This window comes from Myotis brandtii, unplaced genomic scaffold (assembly GCF_000412655.1).
Source record: "Myotis brandtii unplaced genomic scaffold, ASM41265v1 scaffold285, whole genome shotgun sequence".
Classification (NCBI taxonomy): domain Eukaryota; kingdom Metazoa; phylum Chordata; class Mammalia; order Chiroptera; family Vespertilionidae; genus Myotis; species Myotis brandtii.
Window position 1 is genome coordinate 987,482 of NW_005360891.1, and position 23,759 is coordinate 1,011,240.

The following is a 23,759-nucleotide window of genomic DNA, read 5'->3' on the forward strand; positions in this document are numbered from 1 at the left end:
ATTAAAATAAATAAATAAATAAAAATAAAAAACGTTATGAAAGATATACTGAATGCAATATTGGATGTAAACTGGTATACTGTTGGATATGATCTGGCATGTCATTTTTGCAAGGGAGTTTGCAGAACTCAAAATAGATTACACTAGATTGATTCTCAAACTATTTTTATTTAGTATAGGTAATTCATTGTTTTATTTAAATATTAGAAAACTTGAAAATATCGATTTCAACTGGATTCTGGGACTTTTTTAAATTAAAGAACAATACTTGATATTGTTCAAATTTAAAGTTGCAACCATTGATATATCAAACATAAATGTGACATATACGTAGAAAGAGTTGAGTTGAACTGTTGACAAAATTGGATTTCTAATTTCATATATCAAACATAAATGTGACATATATGTAGAAAGTTGAGTTGAACTGTTGACAAATTGGATTTCTAATTTTTGGCACTAATCACAGAATGTCTAATTTTGTCTAAATTAGATATAAAACAGATTAGATTTATTATAAAACAAGGTTATTTGGTTTTCATCCATTTTTTTTTTGGAGGGGGAGTAAACATTATTTTTTATATTGAGGAAGTTCTCTTTTACTCCTAGATTGCTGAGTACCATTATAATGTTGAATTTTTTAGAATACTTTTCTCTCTATATATATTGAGATGTTTATGTTATTTTTTTCCTTCTATCTATCACTGCGAGGATATTAATTGGTTTCTGAATGTGAATTATTCTTGCATTTATGGAATAAGTCTCATTGTAATCTAATCAAACAAACAAACAAACTTGAAACATTGTTAAAAATATATACTGTGCAGTAAGAAAACTTTAGTTCAATTTATGACTCTGCCACCCTTTGGGCATTTTATTTAATCTATCTAAACTCCATTTGACACATGTATAAAATTGAGATAAAAACTGTTCCTGCTTCATAGAGTCATAACAGTTCAACAACAACAACAAAAAAATGTAATGCATTTTGCACGGTGCCTGGCATGTGCCAGATCCTCCATCAGTGTCACCTGCTGTGGCCATAGTTGAAATTCATGAACACTGAAAAGAATGTATACCTCAAAGTTGATAATTTGCCAGGTGATATAATAGTACATTTAATCATTCTAAAGAAATAAATTATACTGTTCAAGAAAAATTTATTGTGGTTAAATATTCTGTTAAATTTTTAAAACCTAATATGCTAGGTGTCCGGTCATCGGTCATCCGTTCAACCAATCAAAGCGTAATATGCTAATTATATGCTACAGCTGCTCAACCACTCTCTATGACGTGCACTGCCCACCAGGGGGCAGACGCTACAACCAGTAGGTTAGCTTGCTGCTGGGGTATGGCTGATTGGGACTGAGGGAGATGGGCCGGACACGCCCTGGAGCCCTCCCACGGTCCCTCCCCGGCTGGCGTCCCTCCCCAACCCCAATTGTGTACTGGTGGGGTTCCTCAGCCTGGCCTGCACCCTCTTGCAATATGGGCTGAGGGATCCCCCACCCCCTGAGTGCACAAATTTTGTGCACTGGGCCTCTAGTAATGAATAAGAGCAAAGATGCATATGTGTTATATTCTTTATTTAAAACAGAATTTATACTTAAACTTATCAAACAGATATATGTTTCTTCCACAGCCTACAGTTTCTTGCTTTCGATACGGAAGCATCACATGATATACTCCGAGTGTGGGATGGTCCACCAGAAAATGAAATGCTTTTAAAGGAAATTAGTGGATCTCTTATTCCTGAAGGAATCCATAGCACCCTCAATATTGTAACCATCCAGTTTGACACGGATTTTTATATCAGCAAATCTGGATTTGCAATTCAGTTTTCAAGTGAGTTACTATTTTATTTCTTAAATACAAATGAGGAATGCTATTCAAATAGTTCTGTTAACTTTACTGCTCAAAACGTTTATGATTTTAAATGTTCTTATTGGATCTTCTTAATCTGCAGTTAAAGTAAAATATATTTGGAAAAAAGAAATTCACTTAACTTTGAGTCAATATATTAATTGTTGAGACTGTCTCTTCAGTTGGCAAACCAATTTTCCCTAAAATATAGGTGGTGGTATAATGATTCGGCAAATGAAATAATTATATTACAAAAGCTTGCAATCTAGATTTACATTTTAAAAATTTAAAATTTTTAATTTCATATTCACAGATATATTTAACAAAATAGTTTAGATCTACTTTTAAATTAAAAATTACCTATAACAAGAAAATATCATGCATAAGTAATTACCAGTGTCCACCGCTCATCTGTACGTGTGGTTGTTGTTTTTTCCCAAGACATTGATGCATGACTAAATATATATTGTTCTGTCAAAGGAATTTTGTTTTAGTGGCTAGAGAAAAATAGATGAAAACTTAAAAATTTTAATTGCTATTTTTATATTGCCAACACACATTGTCGCTTTACAAATATTATCTGATGGATTTTTTCATTGTATCTGTTTTAAAATTTTTATTAACAGACATCTATCCAAATTTCCAAGGTCATCTATAAAAAGAGTGCAAACCAGTATTCTTCAAATGCCCTGAATTAAAACCCCAGCTCCTTCCTAACTGGGCACCTTACCTTATCATCTGAGGCTGAGTTTTCTAATTCACATAGGAATAATAATACTCATCCCATAAATAAGTTATTAAGATGTAACATGATTACATGTGCACAGTACTTGGTATTGAGTAGATGGTGCCCAGTGCACTATTATCATTATATGAATAAATGTAAAATTGAAATCCTTTGAAAAAATGGAGAAAGCTTGAAGGACTTTTGAAATTTGACTCTCCACAAAATATATTGCTTTAGATAAGCGATTGGTTAATACGTTTAAACAATTGGTGGACTTTTTGTTCAGGGAACACAGTTGTTTGACATAATTAACTAACAGAAAACAATTTTTTTGTATTGTATATAAGCCAAGCTTGTGTGAAAGGTGTAAATCAGTGTAGAAGAATCAATAGTTGTAAATTTGCAATTTAAATTCATATATCTTTTGAAAAAAGTATGAAAAATAAGAAAATTTTTATGTAATTGGTGAACAGAAATGGCTTCTAATTATAAAACACCAAACACTTTTCATTTTTATGTCTTTTGTTCTCTACTGTTTATCTCTTTTTTTTGAAGTGAGGGACAATTTATCAGAGAACTGTTCATGACTGCTGTCCAATTTCAGTTCTAATTGTAGTTTGGAAACTAACAGTTCTCCTTTCCTTTACCTTAAGTTAGGAATATATAATGTTTTACACTTAAATGGTTATTGTGATTAAATATCTGAAAACACTCATGTTATAAATGCCTCAGGCTAGTGTTTGTGAATGCCAAGTCCATGTGTTAAGGGAAACAGGCTGTTTCATATGAGTTTCAGGGAATTTTTAATGCAGATTTTCCTGTAAAATTAGTAATGCATCTTTACATTTATTGTATTTGTCAGCATATTAAAAGTTTTCAAAACAATGTGCATAATACCAGATCATTACTAAATCTGCCTTCATAATATCCTTTTAAGATGCATAGAAATTTGTACTACTGATCTGAGACTAAAAACCTACCCATTAAAGTAAAAATCCTTTGAGGGTTAATATATTGTGAAAAGCATCAGTCATTGAAAATTAGTCTCTTGGTGGTAGGTCTTCTGTAACTCAGGCTTACACAGCTTTACAAGTGCCCAGATTTCAAATTTGAAAATATTATTTTAATGAATGAGTTCTTATTTGTATGTCAAGAACCATGTTAAGTGTTTTATATACATGATCTCATTGATTTAATCCTCACAAAAGCAATATGACACATGATACGTCACCCACTTTCCAAATAAATACTCAGAGGTTTAGAGAGTGAGTTAATTTGTTCAAGGTCAACTGCTAGCAATGCCTGGAGCTGTGACTCAAATCCATATGTGTTTGAAAGGAACTCCACACTATGTCTGGAGCATAGTATATGCTTGGTAGTTATTATTATTATGCCGGTCATTATTTATTTTTAAGTATATTTTTATTGATTTCAGAGAAGAAGGGAGCAAAAGAGAGATATAGAAAATCAATGATGAGAGAGAATCATTGATTAGCTGCCTCCTGCACACCCCATACTGGGGATCAAGTCCACAATCCAGGCATGTGCCCTGACCAGGAATGGAACCGTCACCTCCTGGTTCATAGGTCGACTCTCAACCACTGAGCCATGCTGGCTGGGCATGCTGTCATTATTATTTAGATACATGTATTAATATGCTAGAGGAAATAGGAAGCTTTTACTTATATATTATTAGTCACAATGAAGTTCTACTATTTAATCAGCTGTGCTCCTGATTATGCTCCCAAGTACCACATCTAAGGTCACACTTGAAAGGCAGGTGATTCATACAAGTGAAACAGGAAGGAGGAGTGAGAAAGCTGGAGTGTATACAACCCATTTACAAGGGACAGCTGCCCTTCCTCGCTATAGGCATTTTGTCCTGTAGCAAGACGGGTTAAAGTGGAACTTGAAATAGGTAATTTTGTGTAAAGTCATCTAATTTTCAAGGAAAACAACTACCCTTAAAGGAATGTTAACAGACGACGATATAGGCCAATAAACCCCTACTTTAGGTCAAATTTGGCTTGTAGGTCAGTTTGCCCTGTTAGGGCCCTTGCTAAAGTCCTCTTCCCTGGATAAATTTATCTCGTGTTACTTATCGGTTTATTCATTCATTTGTTCTTTAAGGATCATATTACAAACATATTTATTACCAATTATTTCTCAGTTGCACCTTCCCTTTCACTGAGGCAAATCTTAGTTTCACAAACACACACACACACACACACACACACACACACACACACACACACACATGCTGTACTGTTTCGGTGTCTAAACCTTCTGCCACCTTAAAAGTTTCTCTGTCTGCACTCTTATGCTTCAGTATTGCTCATTCTTACAGACTCAGCACCAAGACCTCTCTCTAAAAATATTTTCTGACCTCTTCATTAAACATTTTAATGTTTATAAAATATCTCTTTTAAAACATTTTCTGACCTTTCTTTATTAAACATAGTCAAGCCCATGCCCCAGGCACCAACTGTGATTTATTTCCAAATAAAGATGAGAATAAATGGTTTAACAATTCATTGTCCTGAAGATATTTGAATTATGTGACATTTGCTCCCCAAAGATATTTTGGGTTCCTTTGTCTCCCTAAATCTTTATAAAGAAGATCATGTTTGGGATGGTTATATAGTTTATTTTACTAATCTAAGATAATTTTTTGAGAGTAAAAGCTTAAAAATTAAGCTGGACAACAGGCATAAATCAGGAAAGTTGTTGCCAAATCATGATGTGTCATTTTAATTTTCAGACTTTTATTCTATCCTCATTCTCCTCACCATGTGCATTCCTGTTCTGAGCAAATAACTGGTTTATTGAGTGTCAAATAATAAAGAAAAAAAAGAAAAGAGTCTGGCCTGGTAGCAGATCAGTCTTAAGTGACAAAATGCAACCAATGAAATGTATTTCACTGAACTTGGTACAAAGTGAACTAAACTGAAATGTAGGTCACATACCAACTTCATAATCAACATCAAGCCACTATCAGCAGCCTCATGTCTTCTGTTCCACGATCTGTTCATTCTTTGTAGTCTGTCGTTACGCTTCTCGGTATTATAGTCTGCCAGGCACTTTTGCTTAATCAGAGCTACTTAAGTCTGACATTGCACCTCATGCTGTCCTACGTGGTGTCCTTGGTCTCAGCAGTCAGCCTCTCTATCTGCTGCTTAAATTGTAATCTGCTTGTCTCACTTTAGTTCCACAGGGAGGACATCTCTGAGTATCGTGCTGTCGTTTGCCCACAGAATAGTTGATTCTGACAGAGTATTTTCTGTGCTCTTCAGTCTTTGACCTCTCTGTTAAGAATCTACCCCTGCTGGGTAATACAAACATGCTGTTTAAAAATTCTCAAGGAAATGGATCCTTAACCATGAGACGTTGATGTCTCCCAGCCCCTGCCTATATCCCTATCCTCATTATTACTGCCTACATTTCTGGAACAGTCTACCAGCCACTTACTTCATTAGTGTAGTATTTCTACATTTCCACCTGACATCACTTCTCTATTTAAAATTCTTTAATTGCCACATGGTCATAAGCTCAAAACTTTGGGATTACATTGAAATCCTTCACAATCTGCATCCCAACTACCTGCCAGCTTCATCCCTAATTATTCATGTACATGCATCCAGTCATTAGCACCACGACGTGTCTTTTCACATTTCTGCTGCTTTTGCAAACTCTCTTCCATATTCCTGGAACACTTATGCCCACATTCAAGATCTATAAATTCTTAGTCATAGTCCAAGGCCCAGGTCAAATGATAATTCTAGTACTAATGAACGCCTACTTAATCACTACCATATCTGCAGTGCTGTGACACTGTGCTCATGTCATCTTAGAATGGTCATATGTCCCAGTTTGCCCTAGACATCCTGGCTTATGCCTGTTGTCCTGGCATTCTGACTGGTTTGGCATATGGCCTGTATTTTCCATTTCTTTTAAAAAACAAAGTATCATTATTAATCGTTCTGTTAAAATAGCCAAAGCATACTTATTAGTTCTCTACTTTGTATTCAGTCTCACCCAGTAGTGTGTGAGATACGTTTGCAGTGCTCAGAGTAATTATAATACATGGTTCAATTTGAAAGACAAAACTAATAACTCCTCTATGTTTCTCAGTCTTTTCTAGATGATAGGTTATTCACACTTGCCTTTCAGGGACAGCATACAGGGCGTTTGTAGATGAAATGAACTATTCTCAAATGGGAACACCTAACCCATTCTGATCCTGGGTGGTAGTGGGAGAAGCTTTAGATGCTGCTGCCCTACCAGCTATTTAGTACTATAAAAGCAAGTTATATCCTAGTCTGTGCTATTGTTTGAAAGCTACATAAAGCTGTCAGGCCATGAATTGGCAGAATTAGTGCGAATTGTGCATAAAAATAGAGGCTTAGCAGATGTGCTGTAGAGCTCTGGAGCTGTAATTTTCAACCTTTTCATCTCATGGCACAAATAAACTAGTTACTAAAATTCTGTGGCACACCAAAAAATATATTATTTGCTGATATAACAAAAACTAGGTATGATTTTTTTTAATTATTTTTATTGATTTCAGAGAGAAAGAGAGAGAGAGAGAGAGAGAGAGAGAGAGAGAGAGAGAGAAACAGAGAAACATCGATGATGAGAGATAATCATTGATGATTGGCTGCCTGCACTCCCCCAACTGAGGATTGAGCCTGAAACCCAGGCATGTGCCCTGACCAGGAATCTAACCTTGACCTCCTGGTTGTTAGGTTGATGCTCAACCACTGAACCACACTGGCTGGGCAGGTATGATTTTTATTCATTCATATTGGATAGCTACTGTTGTGTTGGCTGTTGTCATTTTTTTTAATTTGACAATATAGTCTGAATGCTCTTGCATAAGTGTATTTGTTACTTTATGGGGTAAAACCACAACTATTTATTTTATCATAGAAGTATTTTATTTTATTTTTTTTTAAATATATATTTTTATTGCTTAAATTATTACAAAGAGTATTACATGTTTCTCCTTTTTTTCCCCCGCACTTGACAATCCCCTGGCCTCCCTTACCCCCCCGCCCCTCATAGAAGTATTTTAAAGATTATTTTGCAACAGATATTTATGGCAGCAGTAGTATTTTTTAAAGTACAAGTTTAAGAAAGCTGATTCTCCCAAAATGTCCAAAAGGAAAGTCAGTCCGTTCACCTGAAGGGTCTGTCAAGAAGATCCCAAGCAGAGATCAACAAAAATATCAAACAAACTTATCCTTGCAAAAGTTGAAACTAAGACCAATAATATAGCGGGAAAGAACCTAGAATAATTTTTTCATTACATTTACAAGTTATTTTAGTTTATATTATATATGTGTGTGTGTGTGTGTGTATGTGTGTGTGTATTGCAACAAAATGGATGGACCTAGAGGATATTATGCTAAGTGAAATAAGTTAGACAGAGAAAGACAAATACCATATGATTTCACTTATATATGGGATCTAAAAAACAAAATAAATGAACAAACAAAACAGAAACAGACTCATAGATAGAGAGAATAAACTGATGGTTGCCAGAGGGGAGGGGTGATTGGGCTGGGTTAAAAAGGTGAAGGGATTAAGAAGTTCAAATTGATAGTTAAAAAATACTCCCAGGTATGTAAAAAACAGCATAGGGAATGTAGTGAATAATATTGTAGTAACTATGTATGGTGCCATGTAGGTACTAGAATTATTGAAGAATCACTTTGTAAATTATGTAGTTGTCTGACCATTATGCTGTACACCTGAGACTAATCTATAATAATAAAAGCATAGTATACTAATTATACCAGACATCCTTCCGGACATCCTTCTGGATGACCTTCCGGACGAAGCTGGGGTCCTGGGTGCCAGAGGGAAGCCGGTGCCAGCAGCCAGGGGAAGGAAGGCCTACTCTTGCATGAATTTCGTGCATCGGGCCTCTAGTATAAAATAATATTGAAAGCAGCATAATTTAAAAAAAACAACAACAAAATACTGTGTGATACAAAACATAGTTCATATAGAGCAAGAATGTCAAACGCAAAGGCTAACACGGGCCAAATATACATGGTTTAAGTTTATGTGGACCACAAAAAAACAAAAGCTTCAATTTCCATAGAAATGTAGGTTTATTTTGAAAAGTATAATATAAAGAAAAAGAACAAGAGCAATGATAAAATTAATGTTTTCTTCCTGACACTTGGCATCTCTTCTCTACTATCTCTCCCACTTCGGAGGAAATCTTGTTCGCAGTGATTACTTTCAAAACTGACCCAAGGTGAATGTCAGTAATTCTGGATCTGATAGGAGACTTATTTCCTTTCATAATTGTAAGTAACTGCTCACGCTGTTATATTGGCTGGGCTGCAAAAATATCCATTGTGGACCACATGTGGCCCGTGGGCTGTGAGTTTGACATGCTTGATGTAGAGATTATTGACCTCTTTGACAGAAGGGCGCCCTAGTAATCTAAGCCATCAATAACACAAATGAGAATGTTTGCCAGGTACTTTGCTTTTATGTTGAAGGCTGCTATCAAAATGTGAAATACTGACTCGTCACTGTTAATAGTAAAATCATTACTGTTACCGGTGGAAGTGGAGTTCTTGGGGTGCTGCGAGGAAATGAATTTCCTAAGGCTCCCACAGGAGGATAGGGTTTCCTGGAAAGCTTTATTGATGATGCAAAATTAAAGGAGGTCCCCTCCAAGGTCCCATCTCTGTCCATCCCGCCATGGAAAAATTGCAACAGTACCTTTAGCAGGGCCAGAATAAAGGCCACGGGCCATAGTTTCTGCTCCGTATTAAAGTCCAGTCCAGTCCAGCATTTGGCTGTCTTGGTTTGTGTTCCCAGCTGTAGTACATGGCACATGGGGTCCACACAGCCCTGGGCCATGCAGCTGCTAAGGCCACATGGCTATGGAGAGAGAACAGGTGAGTGCACAGGTGAGTCCGGGTCACAGAGCAAGAGCAAAGGAGAGAAAAAGCAAGAACAAGAGCACAAGAGCAAACAAGAGAGAGGGAACTCTTCCTCTGGGAATTTTAACCAGGAGCTTCTTTAAACTAACCAAAGAACTTTTCAATAGTCCACACACTTCCGATGGGAGCCATCCCCTAGCCAATCCATTGTTCCCCAGGCTAGACTGACAGGCAAGTACCGCACCTGTGCCACCCTGACATCTACTGAACACGTGCTTTTCTCTCCCTTCTTCCCCCAACAATCAAGTACCAGTTGGGGGAAGGGAGGGGTGTTAATCCTCTTGGAGGAACAATGCTGTGTGAAGCTGTAGCTTCTTGGTGAAGCTTCCCAGGTGACCATACTGACAGTATCTGACTTCCCTTTGCTTTCTTTACGAATTAGTGTTAACTAGCGAATTACAATGATAACATTACCATAAAAATTGTCAACGAAAGGTATTCTGAAAAGTAAACATTCAGTGTCTGTGAAAATATTTAAGCTGAATTATATACTAGTACACATTGCTGTTGTAAAAAATCTAAATAAAAATTTTCCAACATTAAAAAAAATAGCCCTAAATTTAGATACCTCAGTACCTACAAAGAAAGTCTTTTCTTAATTAAAAATAGTATGGCCCATAGAGACATCAGTCGCACATACCAACAATTTAAAATGTATTAAAAACACCTATGACAATATTAATAAAATAAGAATATGGGGAAAACAATTCCTCAGAAAGTAAAAAGGCACTAAATACGTCTAAGAAACAAATTTTAAAATTGGTTGTACTACAAATAATTATTTTGCTTTCATTATTTTTAATGTTTAGGTAATTAAGATAAAGCATGAGTTTTGTTGTGTACAAGTAATAATAGTATATGGCATTTTTTAGAAATTATTTTATTTTTAAAATAGCTTTTGTATAGAGAACTATTTTGAAGTGTCCATCAATATATTACCAATTCTGTTAGTAATTACATATTTTTATTACATAATTAAAATTACTTTAGCTTCCTTTTCATTCCCAGAATTTTTCAGTTTGAATGGCAAAAAGTCACCTGATTTTAATACCCATCCTATATAATAAAAGGCTAAGATGTAAATTGTCCCCTCTACCAGGAGTTCGACCAGGGGGCAGGACTGGCTGGTCAACTGCCTATGGCCCCTCCCTCCCCTCCCCCGCATTGGCCAATCAGGGCTGGCCAGCTGGACCCCACCTGTGCACAAATTCATGCACCAGGCCTCTAGTTTTATTGTATTAAAGCCATGTACACATCTGCTGTTTCTCTTAGATTGTGTTACTTTGAAGGTCAAGAATGTTAATCTATTGATATTTGTATCCCTAAAGCTTGGTCCTGTACTTAGTACTTAGTATTTAGTAAATGTTAAATGAATCTGATTGGATAGAAGAAAAAATAATAATGTAAACTTAAAAGCACACTCATGCTGTTTATGTACTGCCTATCAGAAATAAGGTAAAAGCATTTTATGTGTTTTTTCTTTGATTTTGATAATTTATTCTGGTGACCTCCAAGTATTAGAATTCTATCTCAAATTAGACCTTTATGTATATTATCTTTTATAATTTTTAGATATGAAATCAGTTTTCTGTATAGGTCATTTTGACAGTCATCAAACTAACATGCACATTTTTAAAAAATAATTTTAACTGATTTTGAGAGAGAGAGGAAATGAGAGGGAGAGGTGGGGAGAGAGAGAAACATTGATCAGCTGCCTCCTGAGCACCCCTATTGGTGTACCTGCAATCTTGTACCCTGACCAGGATTCAAACTTGCAACTTTTCAGTGCATAGGACCACAACCAACCACATTAGCCAGGGCCTAACATGCCTTTTGATACCACAAAAATTGTATCAATAATTTTACCCCCACTAATTGGAGCATAATAATGAAAGTAGGGAGATATTTCCTCATATTAAAATGTATCTCCAATATTACGTATAATACCTGGTTCATTGTCGGTAAACAGTTTTCCGGTGAAATAAATTAATAAACATGTCTTTAATGAAAGAGATTTTTGTATACTTGGAAGTATATTACACCATTGACTTTGAGGTTTCTTTTGCATCCCTTTCGCTCGGTTTCCCTCCTGAGTTGATGGAAATGACTCCGTCATGCTGCCATTTACTCTAACCTGACTTGCCATGTCATTAAGTGTACCCTTAGAAACATAATGAAATTCTAAAGATAGCCACCTTACTGGGTAGCTGGCAGAATATAGGCCTCATAATGATGTTGAACATTCTTTATAAAATTGATGGATCTTGTACAAAGCAAGGGCTCAATCAAGGTCAAAATTCTCCAGGGTGAAATCCACCTCTAGGTTACCATCTGCATTTCAAATATTTTCTGATTGATTTGACTCTGGATGGGATTTCCTTCCAGGTTAAGTATTCGCATTACCCAAACTGATTTCCTTATAGAAATCTAGAATATAGTGCCATTTCTTAGTCAACACAGAATCAGAAGAGAGGAATGTAAGGTCTTGTGAATATCAAATGTGGGCTACGACTTTTCTGGTCTCCTGATATTGCAAAAATATATAAAACTACTTCATCTTCAGACAAACTATGCAATGAATAGTAAAATATACTGGTTTAAAATTTTTATTTCAGAATTGATATTTCTTAAAAATTATTCAATACAGTTGTTAGAATAGAACTTTAGGATTTTATCTGATGATAAGTCAGGCAGGTAAAATATTACTCTGCCAATTTTATAGATGAGGCAGCTAAAATTTAGGAAATTTATACAACCTGGTCAATCTTCCTTTCTTACTACAATACAGTCTAAAACCTAGTTTCTCCTGCTTTTGATAATGTCATTTATTCAACAGTATGAAATTCAAGGTTTTTCTTCTTTGAAAGGTCTTGAGTAAAAAAAAAAAAAGAAGAAGAAGAAGAAGAAGTTTATACCAGAGTCAACTTACTGACAGGAAGGAGCCACAAGAACTTATAAGTGATTTTAATGTATTTTTTTTGTTATACAAAGTGATGCAATAATAAAACTGGAATGTTTATTTGCCTATGGTCACCAATATGGTAATTTAGTCATTATATCTGAATAATAGTTCAAACTATCATCTATAATTTAGTTGAAACCTATACAGATTTACAACCTATACAGATTGTAAAATCTATTATTAGGTAAAGTGCATATTTCCAATAAAATTATACTCTAAATTAGATAGAAACAAATGTAAAATGAGAAGTTTGAAGTGTATTTATGATATCAATGAGTTGTAACAATGGTGAGAACTCACTCATATTCTGTAATTCTCAGTACTGTTTTGAACTGAAAACATCCTCAGGTTATCCAGATTAAAGCAAATTAAAATGTAATATTAATAATATTACCACCTAAGTGGAAAAATAAGTATTAAATAAAAATTATTAATCTAGTTTACACATGTGAATAATACTTGATTAAGTTCCAACATCATATAATTGCTTTTTAAATTATGCATATAATTATGTGAGATTATTTCACTCCTAATTTCCAAAGAGAGATAATATGGCTCCTTAGATGGTTATTAGTACTTATTTTTTTCAATGGCGACAGTTTCTATTTGATACAGAAAACAAGAATGGTTGACTCTAAAATTATTACAATTTTGTCTACCCACAAACACAGAACATAATAGTTATGGTGATCAAAATTTCAATAAAAAAAGAAAATAAGACAATAGTATTTACACCAAGTAATTGTTCCTGTGTGTATTTAACTAATTGCTTTTAGAATTCAAGTAATGACAAGAGGAAAAAACTTCTTTGGTCTTGCATTAAACCCCATCATTATCCATTGTGCCTTAAAATCTTACTACTAATTTGTTTATTAATTAAGAGAAAAAGGAACAACAGGGGTCAACTACCTCTCTTTCTTCAAATAAACAAAACCCAAAAGGAAATGCATATTTTTACATATATTAGCTGTCATTTTGCATATTATACATGTTATTATAGCTACTTGGTTTCACATTAAACATTTAAGCACAGAAAATCTGACAGGAAAGTAAAAACAATTCCCCCCTCAAATTCACCTAAGACACGATTACACTGATTACTTTCAGTATGCTTTTGTAACTTTGTTATATGTTTATTTTTGCTTTTGAGAAAATTATTAAGGTTTAAGTTTCTTGCAGACACATAGTCCAGCACATGGGAAGTCTCAAAAATGAAGTTTTCTCATATTTTTATATTATTTCTATTTTTCAATTTAAAAGCTGAACTTCAGTTTAATAGCACATTTCACATTTTTCTCAATTCTTTTCAATAAAAGCATCTTAAATGTAAATCTGTGTGTAGAACATCACTTTCCACTTACATATTGCAAAACCAATCTATAGATCAGCTTTAGTTTTGGTGGAAATCATCCCAGAGCGCTTCAAGAAAAACATCATGACTGAGTTTATCACAAAAGCATTTTACAAAAACACATGATGGATACTCTGCCAAGGAACACAGATGATTATACAGAACAAAGTCATGTGGAAATTGGAATCAAGATCCTATCTCACTACCCTTGATATTCTCTAATATGAGTTCAACATTTAACAGGTTGATTAATCCATTGACTATCTATCTTTCTATCTATATATCTACCTACCTACCAAATAGGAATGTATGCAATAGAATATGTTAGTAACACCACTATACAAAAATAATTTGATGTATGTTCAGTTCTATTTGCATCTGCTTGTTTCTTCTTTGTATGACTAACACCTAGCACAACTGGAAAATTTTAAGTCAGAAAGTAAATGAATGAGTGAATATCAGTTAGGTGTCTGTAATCCAGCAATTTATCTCATTACTTTAATACACAACTTATAAAAGTAATTTGTTCAAGTGCTGAATCCTACATTTGTAAATATAATTTAAGAACAGCTTAAATGGAAATTTTAATAGCTTCTTTGTCTTGATACTTAATTGGCATATGCTTTAGGGTAAATCTACTTTGTGATAATTCTAAATAATATTTTGTTCCTTTAACCTGAATAATTGGAGCTAACTCCATAATTAAATGTACCACTTACTGTGTATAGAAAATACTGTGGTTACTTTCCTATGGTCTCATACTTCTCTCCTTTACTGATATGATTAAACTTTTTTAAAAAACATTTTTAGATCATTTTAGATTTACCTGCAATTGTAAGAAATAATAAAGACAGATCCTGTATACTGTTCACCCAGTTTATCCCAATGACAACTTTTTGCATAACTATAACAACTATATCACAACCAGAAACTTGGCATACAATCCACCACTCTTATTTAGATTTTATGAGTTTTACATATTGTTGTTTGTGTTTAGTTAGCTCTGTGTAGACTTGTGAGACCACCACCAATACATCAAGATACAGTACCGTTCATGACAATAATCTCTTATGGTACTCTTCTATAGCCACAGTCGACCCCCTCCATCTTCTACCCCTACCATCCCTGATAACTACTAACCTGTGTCTGACCCCATAATTTTGTCATTTCAAGAATGTTACATAGATTAAGTGAAACAGTATATAACCTTTTGGTATTGTATTTTTTCACTCAGGTTAATTCCCTTCAGTTCCACCCAAGTTGTCATGTGTATCATCATTCCTTTTTATTGCTGAGTAATACAGGGGTGGGCAAAAGTAAGTTTATAGTTATTCATATGGAACACACAATGATTAATTAAAAATAATAATACAAAAGTAAGCTGTTTTGTGTACTCACAACTGGAAACCTACTTTTGCCCACCTTTGTTGTATGATACCAGTATGAATTTCTCACAGTTAGTTTAATTATTCACCCTTTGAAAGGCATTTGGGTTGTTCCTAGTTTTCAACTACTATAAATAAAGCTGCTATGAACATCCGTGTTTATGTTTTTAACATAGTTGTAATTTATCTAGGGTAAATGTACAAGTGTGCAGTTATTGGGTTGTATGGTAAACACACGTTTAATTTTGCAAGAAACTGCCACACTTCTTTTCAGAGTGGCTGTACCATTTACATGCCCACCAGCAATGTATAAGTTATACAATATTCCAATATTCTCCAGAATTTTGCCAGCATTTGGTATTATCTATTTTTTTTTTACTTTAGCCAATCTGATAGGTATGTAGTGATAGCTCATTGTGGTTTTAATTTGCATTTCCCTAATGGCTAATGATGTTGCACATCTTTTCATGTGCCATCTGGAATCCTCTTCATTGAAATGTTTTTTGCTTATTTTGTAACTGGATTGTTGTTGTCATTTTTTTATTATTTCTTCTACATTTTATCTTTCTCATAGCTGAGTTTCAAGAGTTCTTTATTTATTTTAGATACGAGTACTTTGTGGAGTATATTTCATGCAAACATGTTTTCCCAGCCTGTACCTTTCTTTTCAAACTCTTTATAGTGTCTTTCACAGAGCATCTAACAATTTTGAGTAAATCTATTATTTAGCTACTAGAATGCCATGTCCCTTCTTGAAATAATTTAACACACAAGTTACTTAACAAAAATATTTTAAAGTATGTATTGTGCAGGCATGAAAATGGCTGACTTATTTTTTAAAGTTAATTTTCGAAAAGCACATAGCTATGTGGAAGGTACTAAACTGTACTTCCTGGAAATTCAGACTTGATTATGATACCATCAAAACTAAAGGCTTGTTGCTGTCTTTTGATAGGTTCTGTTGCCACTGCATGTCGTGATCCGGGTGTTCCCATGAATGGAACTCGAAATGGGGATGGACGAGAACCTGGGGACACTGTTGTCTTTCAATGTGACCCAGGATATGAGCTTCAAGGAGAGGAAAGAATAACCTGCATTCAGGTAGAAAATCGATACTTCTGGCAGCCCAGCCCACCAGTCTGTATAGGTATGAATTAAAGAACAATTAAAATTTTATGCAAGCATAAAAAATGGTTATAAATGGGCATTAGTATCATTAAGTAAGAACAATATTCTAGAATTGGTTATATAGAAGAATCTATGATTTCACAGGTCAATGAACCTCCAAAAAATGTACAATGATCCTATTTAAATGATAATTATTTTCCCCTGAGGGGCAGGTCCATCATTTTATTAGATTTTCAATGGTTCTAAGATCCAAGTTAAGAATTGAAGGTCTTGAAAAACCCTGATCTCTATCTACTATATAAATGCAGTTATCCACTGCTTTTAATATTTAAAGAGTGATTTAGAGTCTACATTTTAAATGGCCCATATTGATCTTGCCTCTTCAATGGTTATTTCTTCTAAGAAAGGACATTTTATTGGAACTTATGCTTGACTTTCAAAGCTTTGACTTTTTATTCTGTTCATGTATTCTAAAAGAATATTAGTTTTGAATTTGATGATCTAAGGATTTGTACCTGCTTTGTTCATACTTCCAAATCTCTGCCTTCAGTCTGTATACTCTGTTCTCGAATCCTCAAGTTACACTCCAGAATATTAAGATACATATTACTTTTCTACTGGATCTGAGAAAAAGTTAGAAGGATGTACCACCATTGCAATAAAAATAGTGAGAAAACCTGCTATCTAATCTTCGTTTCACAATCTCATCGTTAACTTTTTTACATTAAACTATAATCTCAAACCTTTTAGCTTAAATATTTTAGAATTAGTGTCATCTTCAATTTATAGTACATTTTGAGCAAAGTATGTTCTCTGTATTCAAAATCTTATTTCTTTATGTATTCTCCTTCTTACACTCTAAGCAACTTGAGAGAAGGTTCCATAGCTTATTTATTATTGTATTTCTTATAATATTCAGCACAAGCAAATTCAGCACAATTAGGAAAAAAAGCCTTATTTTTCTTATATCCAACTCATAAATACACTTAAATAATCATCTTACACAGATTTTTTTTAACTCACATGGTAATAGGAAATGAGCATTTTGTACCTCAGTCAGACGTGAACAAATTCAAGGACTCAATTATTTAGATTTATTTTACCCCGTCACATTTTTTTGTATTTTATATGTTGGCATTTTAAGAGCAATTATGCACAAAACAAAATGCATTCGATAGCTCAAAACAGCCAGGGAGTAAGTAGACAGTTCTAGAAAATATAGCAGATGACAAAGGAAAATCATTTTTAAAAATGAGATTTTTTAAAAGCACAAAATAAGGGCATAGCTTGAAATCCTATATCTCCCTCTATACTTTATTATTCCCCCTTACACTTCTTTATGTATCTCTGCACAATTTTAAATCATCAAATATCAATTAATTTATATTTCCATAATTTAAACTCATAACAGAGCTTTTATGAGTTTAAATTATGGAAATATAAATTAATTGATATTTGATGACTTAAATATCAAATATCAATTTGATAAAATTAAGAAATTAAGAAATATTTTGAAAGAAAAAAAGACTGATATAATTAAGTTTTTGTTTGTGTATTCCTCAGTTAACCTAAAAATATTTCAATTAAATTAAAATTGCCACATTCCAATTAGAATTTAACTGAGTCCTTGTAGAGAGAATCTGTGTAAATAAGGAATACTAGAAAAACAAACTTACTGTAGAACTTCTTGATTCATTGTGATTCTTAGACTTCGTTAGAGTGTTGCTTACTAGAATTACTAGGAGGACTCTATTATATGCTTTTATGTTTAGAATTCTAAAATATTGCACAGCTTTTTACTGAAATTCTAGTAAAGACTAAAATACAAAAGAAAGAAAGAGTTTTGAGATAGGCTGTTAAACAATTTCACTTGCAGACAAGATTTTAGCAAGTCCTAATTCTAGAAAAAAAGAAAGTTAAACACTAAATCATACTTACACTGTTGTGGAAAGTTTTTGTATGGATTATGGTGCTGGGTATTATTTTTTGGTAGGAAAAGACAGCTTGAGGAGAAGAGATGCATCAGAGCTACTGTGAGGAAGAAAATAACCTAAAAATAAAATGTCTGAAAAATTGCTAAGGCTGTAGAAAGTTTGACCTCTGAAACTGATAAGAAAAAACTGCATGATTGGGAACTCTGTGCCAAAGATTAAACCCTGAACTTTTTGGAACTCCATAAGTCTACATTTTAGAGCCTGGAGCATGCATTTTGCTTGCGTGTAGAAGTAGTTAGCCTCATAGCAAGTGACAAACAGAAGGACGTCATCTTTAAGAGACTTAATAGAATTCATTCCAACAAAATTGACAGTGTGAAGATTACTCTGACATTGCCAGAGGGAAAGTAGCAGCACTCAATATGAAGGTAAATAACAAAGACATTGGTGTGGGTGGGCTGCTGAGGTAGAGCGTAGATGCAAATAAAACTGAAGGGTGAAAACATTAAGACAATTATAAAATAGTTATTAATAGATCCCCTTATAACTAACTGCCTCACAAGAAACTACCCTCAGAACAAATTATTAATGTCAGAATTTCATGGAACCTAACTGAAAATTTAATTCATAAATCTATTTGACTTAAGGAGAATCTTATTCTGAATGCTTTATGATTAGTTGCATCAAAACAAATATGCATTTCCCAAATGGTATTAAAATTTACTATATTTAAGGCAAAGAGAATAGTCTTTACTCACTGAGTGTTTGGATATACAAGTGTCAGAAAATGGCTTTAATAACCTCGATGTCTTTTGTAGATTTTCAAAATCAATTAACGGCAATAAAATATATCAGAAAAACCTTGATAAATAATTTAAATAATAGAATCAAAATAATTTTAGGGGATCTTATACCAAAATAATAATATATTCATGGGCCCTGGCCAGTTTTCTCAATGGTTAGAGTATTGGCCCACAAACTGAAGGGTAATGTTCAATTCCCAGTCAAGGGCACATACTTCGGTTACATATTCAATCTTTGGGCACAAGTGGGAGGCAACCAATTGATGTATCTCTCTCACATCAATGTCTCTCTCTCTTTCTCTCCCACTCCTTTTCCCTTCTACTCTCTCGAAAAAGGCCAATGGAAAAAATATCCTCTCTCCTGTGGTGAGGATTAAAAATAAATAAATAAATAAATAAATAAATAAATAGTAACACAGTATAATCATGGAATATATCCAGTAAGATACTTAAAATATATGTAATAAATTTTTCTGTATATTTTATGAAAAAGGATACACATACATAAGTGTATATATGAGTGTGTACATGTGTATAAAATTTCTGCTTCCTCTGAAAAATAAGGAAAATTGAAGCAAACAATACTCTACCACACTTCTGCAAATTATGTGTAATCCTACCACTTTACACGTGAAAAGAAACACATAGAACATTTTGCTGCCATTTCTGTCTTTTATGCATATATACATACATATATCTGCTATTATGACACATATTTTCTATTTTTTTTTCAAATTCATGTAGATTTTACAAGTTTCAAAGCAAAACATGCTATTATTTTTATCAAAATGCATAGCTACAGATTAGATTTGCACATTCATCTGTGATTGTCTTAACTATCTTCAAAATCAATACAGAGAGCCACTAGCAATTCCACAAACATGTATGGAATGTATGCTATATGCTGAATCCCAGGTATAAAGTCACATGTAAGACACAGTCTTTATCTAATAGATGAGTGATGAATTCAGACATTTGAAGGGGATCTTTAAATAAAATATGGTAATGGAAATAATGGAGCTAGGCAGAGGTTGCTATGGATACCAAAGTGAGTTGGAGACTATTTAAGCAGAGCCTAGATTGGAAATTTCTGTAAAACTTCCTAGAGACAGAATGAATCTTGAAATGTAAGTAGGGGCTATCTAAATATAGCAGGGAAAACAAATAGTGTGGGCAAAGGCATGGAAGTACTCAGAACTATGCTCATCCTGATGATATTTATATGCTTAGAGTGGCGAATGAATCAGTTCGAAAGTTTGGAGAGGTTAGGTTATGAAAACTGCACTAGAGGAGGCATTATCTGTTAGGCATTGTGAAACAACGGCAGAATTTTATGCATGGGCATAGTATGATTAGATATTTTTAATAGGGCAAAGATGAATTGGAGAATTTTAGAGGCATGGGAAACAAGAAGCCATGCCATAATTCAGGTGGCAGATAAAAAGGTCAGATCTAGCAATATGGTAGCAGGCAAAGAAAGAAGAGATGGGTTGAAAAGTATCCATGAGGATCAGTGAGGTGGAGTCCTGGCAATGCTTCTTGATGGACTGGACACAAGTATGCAGAAGGGAAGGGAAGAATTTCACATCTCTAGTTAGGGGAGATGATAGTGCTAATCAAACAACTTAGGGATGCAAAAGGAGAAGCAAATTTGAGTTGAGGTTTGGATATATTGGATATTTTGTGTTTGATGTACCTAGAGGCTATCAGGTAGAGATAACCAGTAAGCATTTGGGCGTATTATACCACAAAAATACACAGGTGATAAGTAAAAATATTTATTCTCCATTGAGTAGGAGCTGAAGTAATCTACGATGACTGAAGCACTAGGTAAGGGTATCCAGGGACATGGAGAAAGGATATGGTGGATATTCGTAATTTAGATGACAATTTTATTGATAAATTTGCATATCTAGACTCAGGCAAAAGAACAGAGATCTGAAATGTTACCAGAGAGAACCAGAATTTTCCTCCTTCCCAAAAGAGTTTTATGCTGTCAGAGAATCAAGAATACCTTATACCTGAACGTGTGTGTGTGTGTGTGTGTGTGTGTGTGTGTGTGTTTATTTATAATCCCACCTCACCACCAGGGACCTCCATACCTTTATTCTCTATTTTTCTGAAGCTGCTAACTCTGTATATCTATCTATAGATATATATTTCTGATCATAAGCTGTGTTTAATAGACCTCAACAGTAATCTTCTAAAGAATCTGTTCTCTGAACTTCACTAAGAACTTTTTGAGCCTGTCCACTGAAGTGTTAAAGAAACCTTTGTTTGGGGCTGAGATAATAATTGTAGCAGCTTGTCCATTTCATTAGCAAGTTAGGCAACTAGAACTTAGGAATATCCTAACACTCAATGTAAGAGTCTTTTATTGTAAAGTGCTGTAGGTTCTCAGATAATTATCCATTCTCACTCATTAACTATATCAAAGGCTCTTCCTTCATAAATATATAGAAAGGTAATGGGAGGATGTAAAAATGTGCCAGATATCATACATCCTAGTATACCACTCATTATTAGAGGTTTTGATTTACTTTGTTTTGTTTCTAACTTTCATAGTAACCTTCAAAAAAATTGTTTTAGTAGCAATGGGGAAACCATCTTTATCCCTCTTCTCAATGCTTTTTTCATAGATAAAAAAATAGAAAGGAACATAAGTCCATATGTAATTTTTCTTATCTTTTGAAGCCAGTAAAAGGAGCTAAATCCAATATATCCATGTATGTGTGTATTTACTATTTAAGTGATTTTTCTTGAAAGACAATGCAATATCCAAGCATTAAGCACTATCAAAAAGTCAGATCTGTTCAAAACCTCCTAAGCCTTTTTAAAAAAAGTTTTCACAAATATTGATAGCTAATAAATTTTATTAACCACTTAAGGGATTTTCTTTGTTCATTTAAAGCACCCTGTGGAGGCAATTTAACAGGATCTTCAGGCTTTATTCTCTCGCCAAACTTCCCTCATCCATATCCCCACAGCAGGGACTGCGACTGGACCATCACTGTCAACACAGACTATGTCATCTCCTTGGCCTTTATCAGGTGAGTGCCTATACATTTCCACATTTGTCACCCTGGCCAGTGGGGCTCAGTGGATAGAGCGTCGGCCCGTGGACTGAAGGGTCCCGGTTTCAATTCTGGTCAAGGGCATGCACCTTGGTTGCGGGTTTGATCCCCAGGAGGGGGCGTGCAGGAGGCAGCCGATTGGTGTTTCTCATCAATGTTTCTAACTCTCTATCCCTCTCCCTTCCTCTCTGTAAAAAAAAAATTATATATATAATCTTCCTGTAATTTTCTTTAGCATCTGCTTAGGCAAATTTTATTTCTATACATGACATTTTTATTATTGCTAATTGCAACACTACTTTGCAATCAACATTTTACAAAGCCCTGTATCATGGCAGAGATGCCAATGCAGTTCAGAAGGCTAGAGGGTGAGCATCCTCCCCAGATTCCAGCGAAGAGGAAACATGTTCAAGGTCGAGTGGTTTATTGACCCTCGTGAAATGTGATCTCTTTATAACCTTTTCTCCCTCCCTGTACTTGCCATCACTGCTCCAAAACTTGTTTTTCCTAAACTTCATGATGAAAAGGTCAGTACTTCAAGAACTTTTTCCCTCCCTTCTGCAGCATCTAAATGTCCATGTGTGCAGAGGCACCACTGGGCTTGGGAAGACAGATAGCCTGCTTACCACCCTTTCTGGTGGTCTCATTAAATCAAGCTAACAAAGAATTTTCTGATCTTTTCCATATTTCTCAGCAGAATTGTCTCTTTTTAAAAATATATATATTTTAATTGATTTCAGAGAGGAAGGAAGTGGGAGAGAGAGAGAGAAACATCAATGATGAGAGAGAATCATTGATCAGCTGCCTCCTGCATGCCCCACACTGGGATCAAGCCTACAACCTGGGCATGTGCCCAGACCGGTCATGGAGCCAACCGTAACCGTAACCTCCTGGTTCATAGGTTGACATTCAACCACTGAGCCACGCCACCCGGCTAGAATTGTCTCATGACAGAATTTTACCAGGGAGTGTTTTAAAACTCACAGTAGTTGTTTATCCCTGTAATGAGTCGCAGGGTTAGCTTAGTACTGAAGCAGTGGAGAATGTAGCTTCTTGTGTGAGAAAGGAGGCAGCTGAGTTTGAACCCGGGCTCTGCCACTGTCATCTGTGTTACCAGGATACGTTATTTGAATGAGCCTCTGTTTTCTCACATGGAGTTAATAACTGTGATCACAAAACCTGGCCTAACCCTCCCCCTTAACATTTCAATGGGAATATTAGGTATCAGCAAGTCCAAAACGTCTTAAGCAGAAATGTTACTAATCTTCAGTGTCCAAGGCTGATGTACATGGGCTCTATTAACACTACTCCTCCTTCTGCTAGTGTGTTAATCCTGCTTGGTAGTTATGTGAAATAGCAAGCTTAAATATGCATTTTCTAATATACCGGAGCCAGGTTTAAAAAAAAATTAAAGATAGTTTAAATTCATGAATATTTGAAAACATTGTAAATGTATAGAATTTTTAGTTCTATAATTTTTAGTGATACATTGTTCATTGGTCACAAAGAAACAATGATGATGATGTTAGTGTTATGCCAGCACCCAGCTATAGGAAAACTCCCTGAG

General features: G+C 34.5%; 1 protein-coding gene across 1 annotated transcript in view; it reads left to right on the top strand.

Annotated features, from left to right (window-relative positions):
* Positions 1-23,759, top strand: part of CSMD3 (CUB and Sushi multiple domains 3) — an 888,294-nt gene that overhangs the window by 617,937 nt on the left and 246,598 nt on the right. The window contains exons 27-29 of the mRNA XM_005869050.2: positions 1,640-1,842; positions 16,209-16,400; positions 22,030-22,168. Of these exons, the coding sequence (XP_005869112.1) occupies positions 1,640-1,842; positions 16,209-16,400; positions 22,030-22,168 (534 nt within the window). The remainder of the gene's footprint in view (positions 1-1,639; positions 1,843-16,208; positions 16,401-22,029; positions 22,169-23,759) is intronic.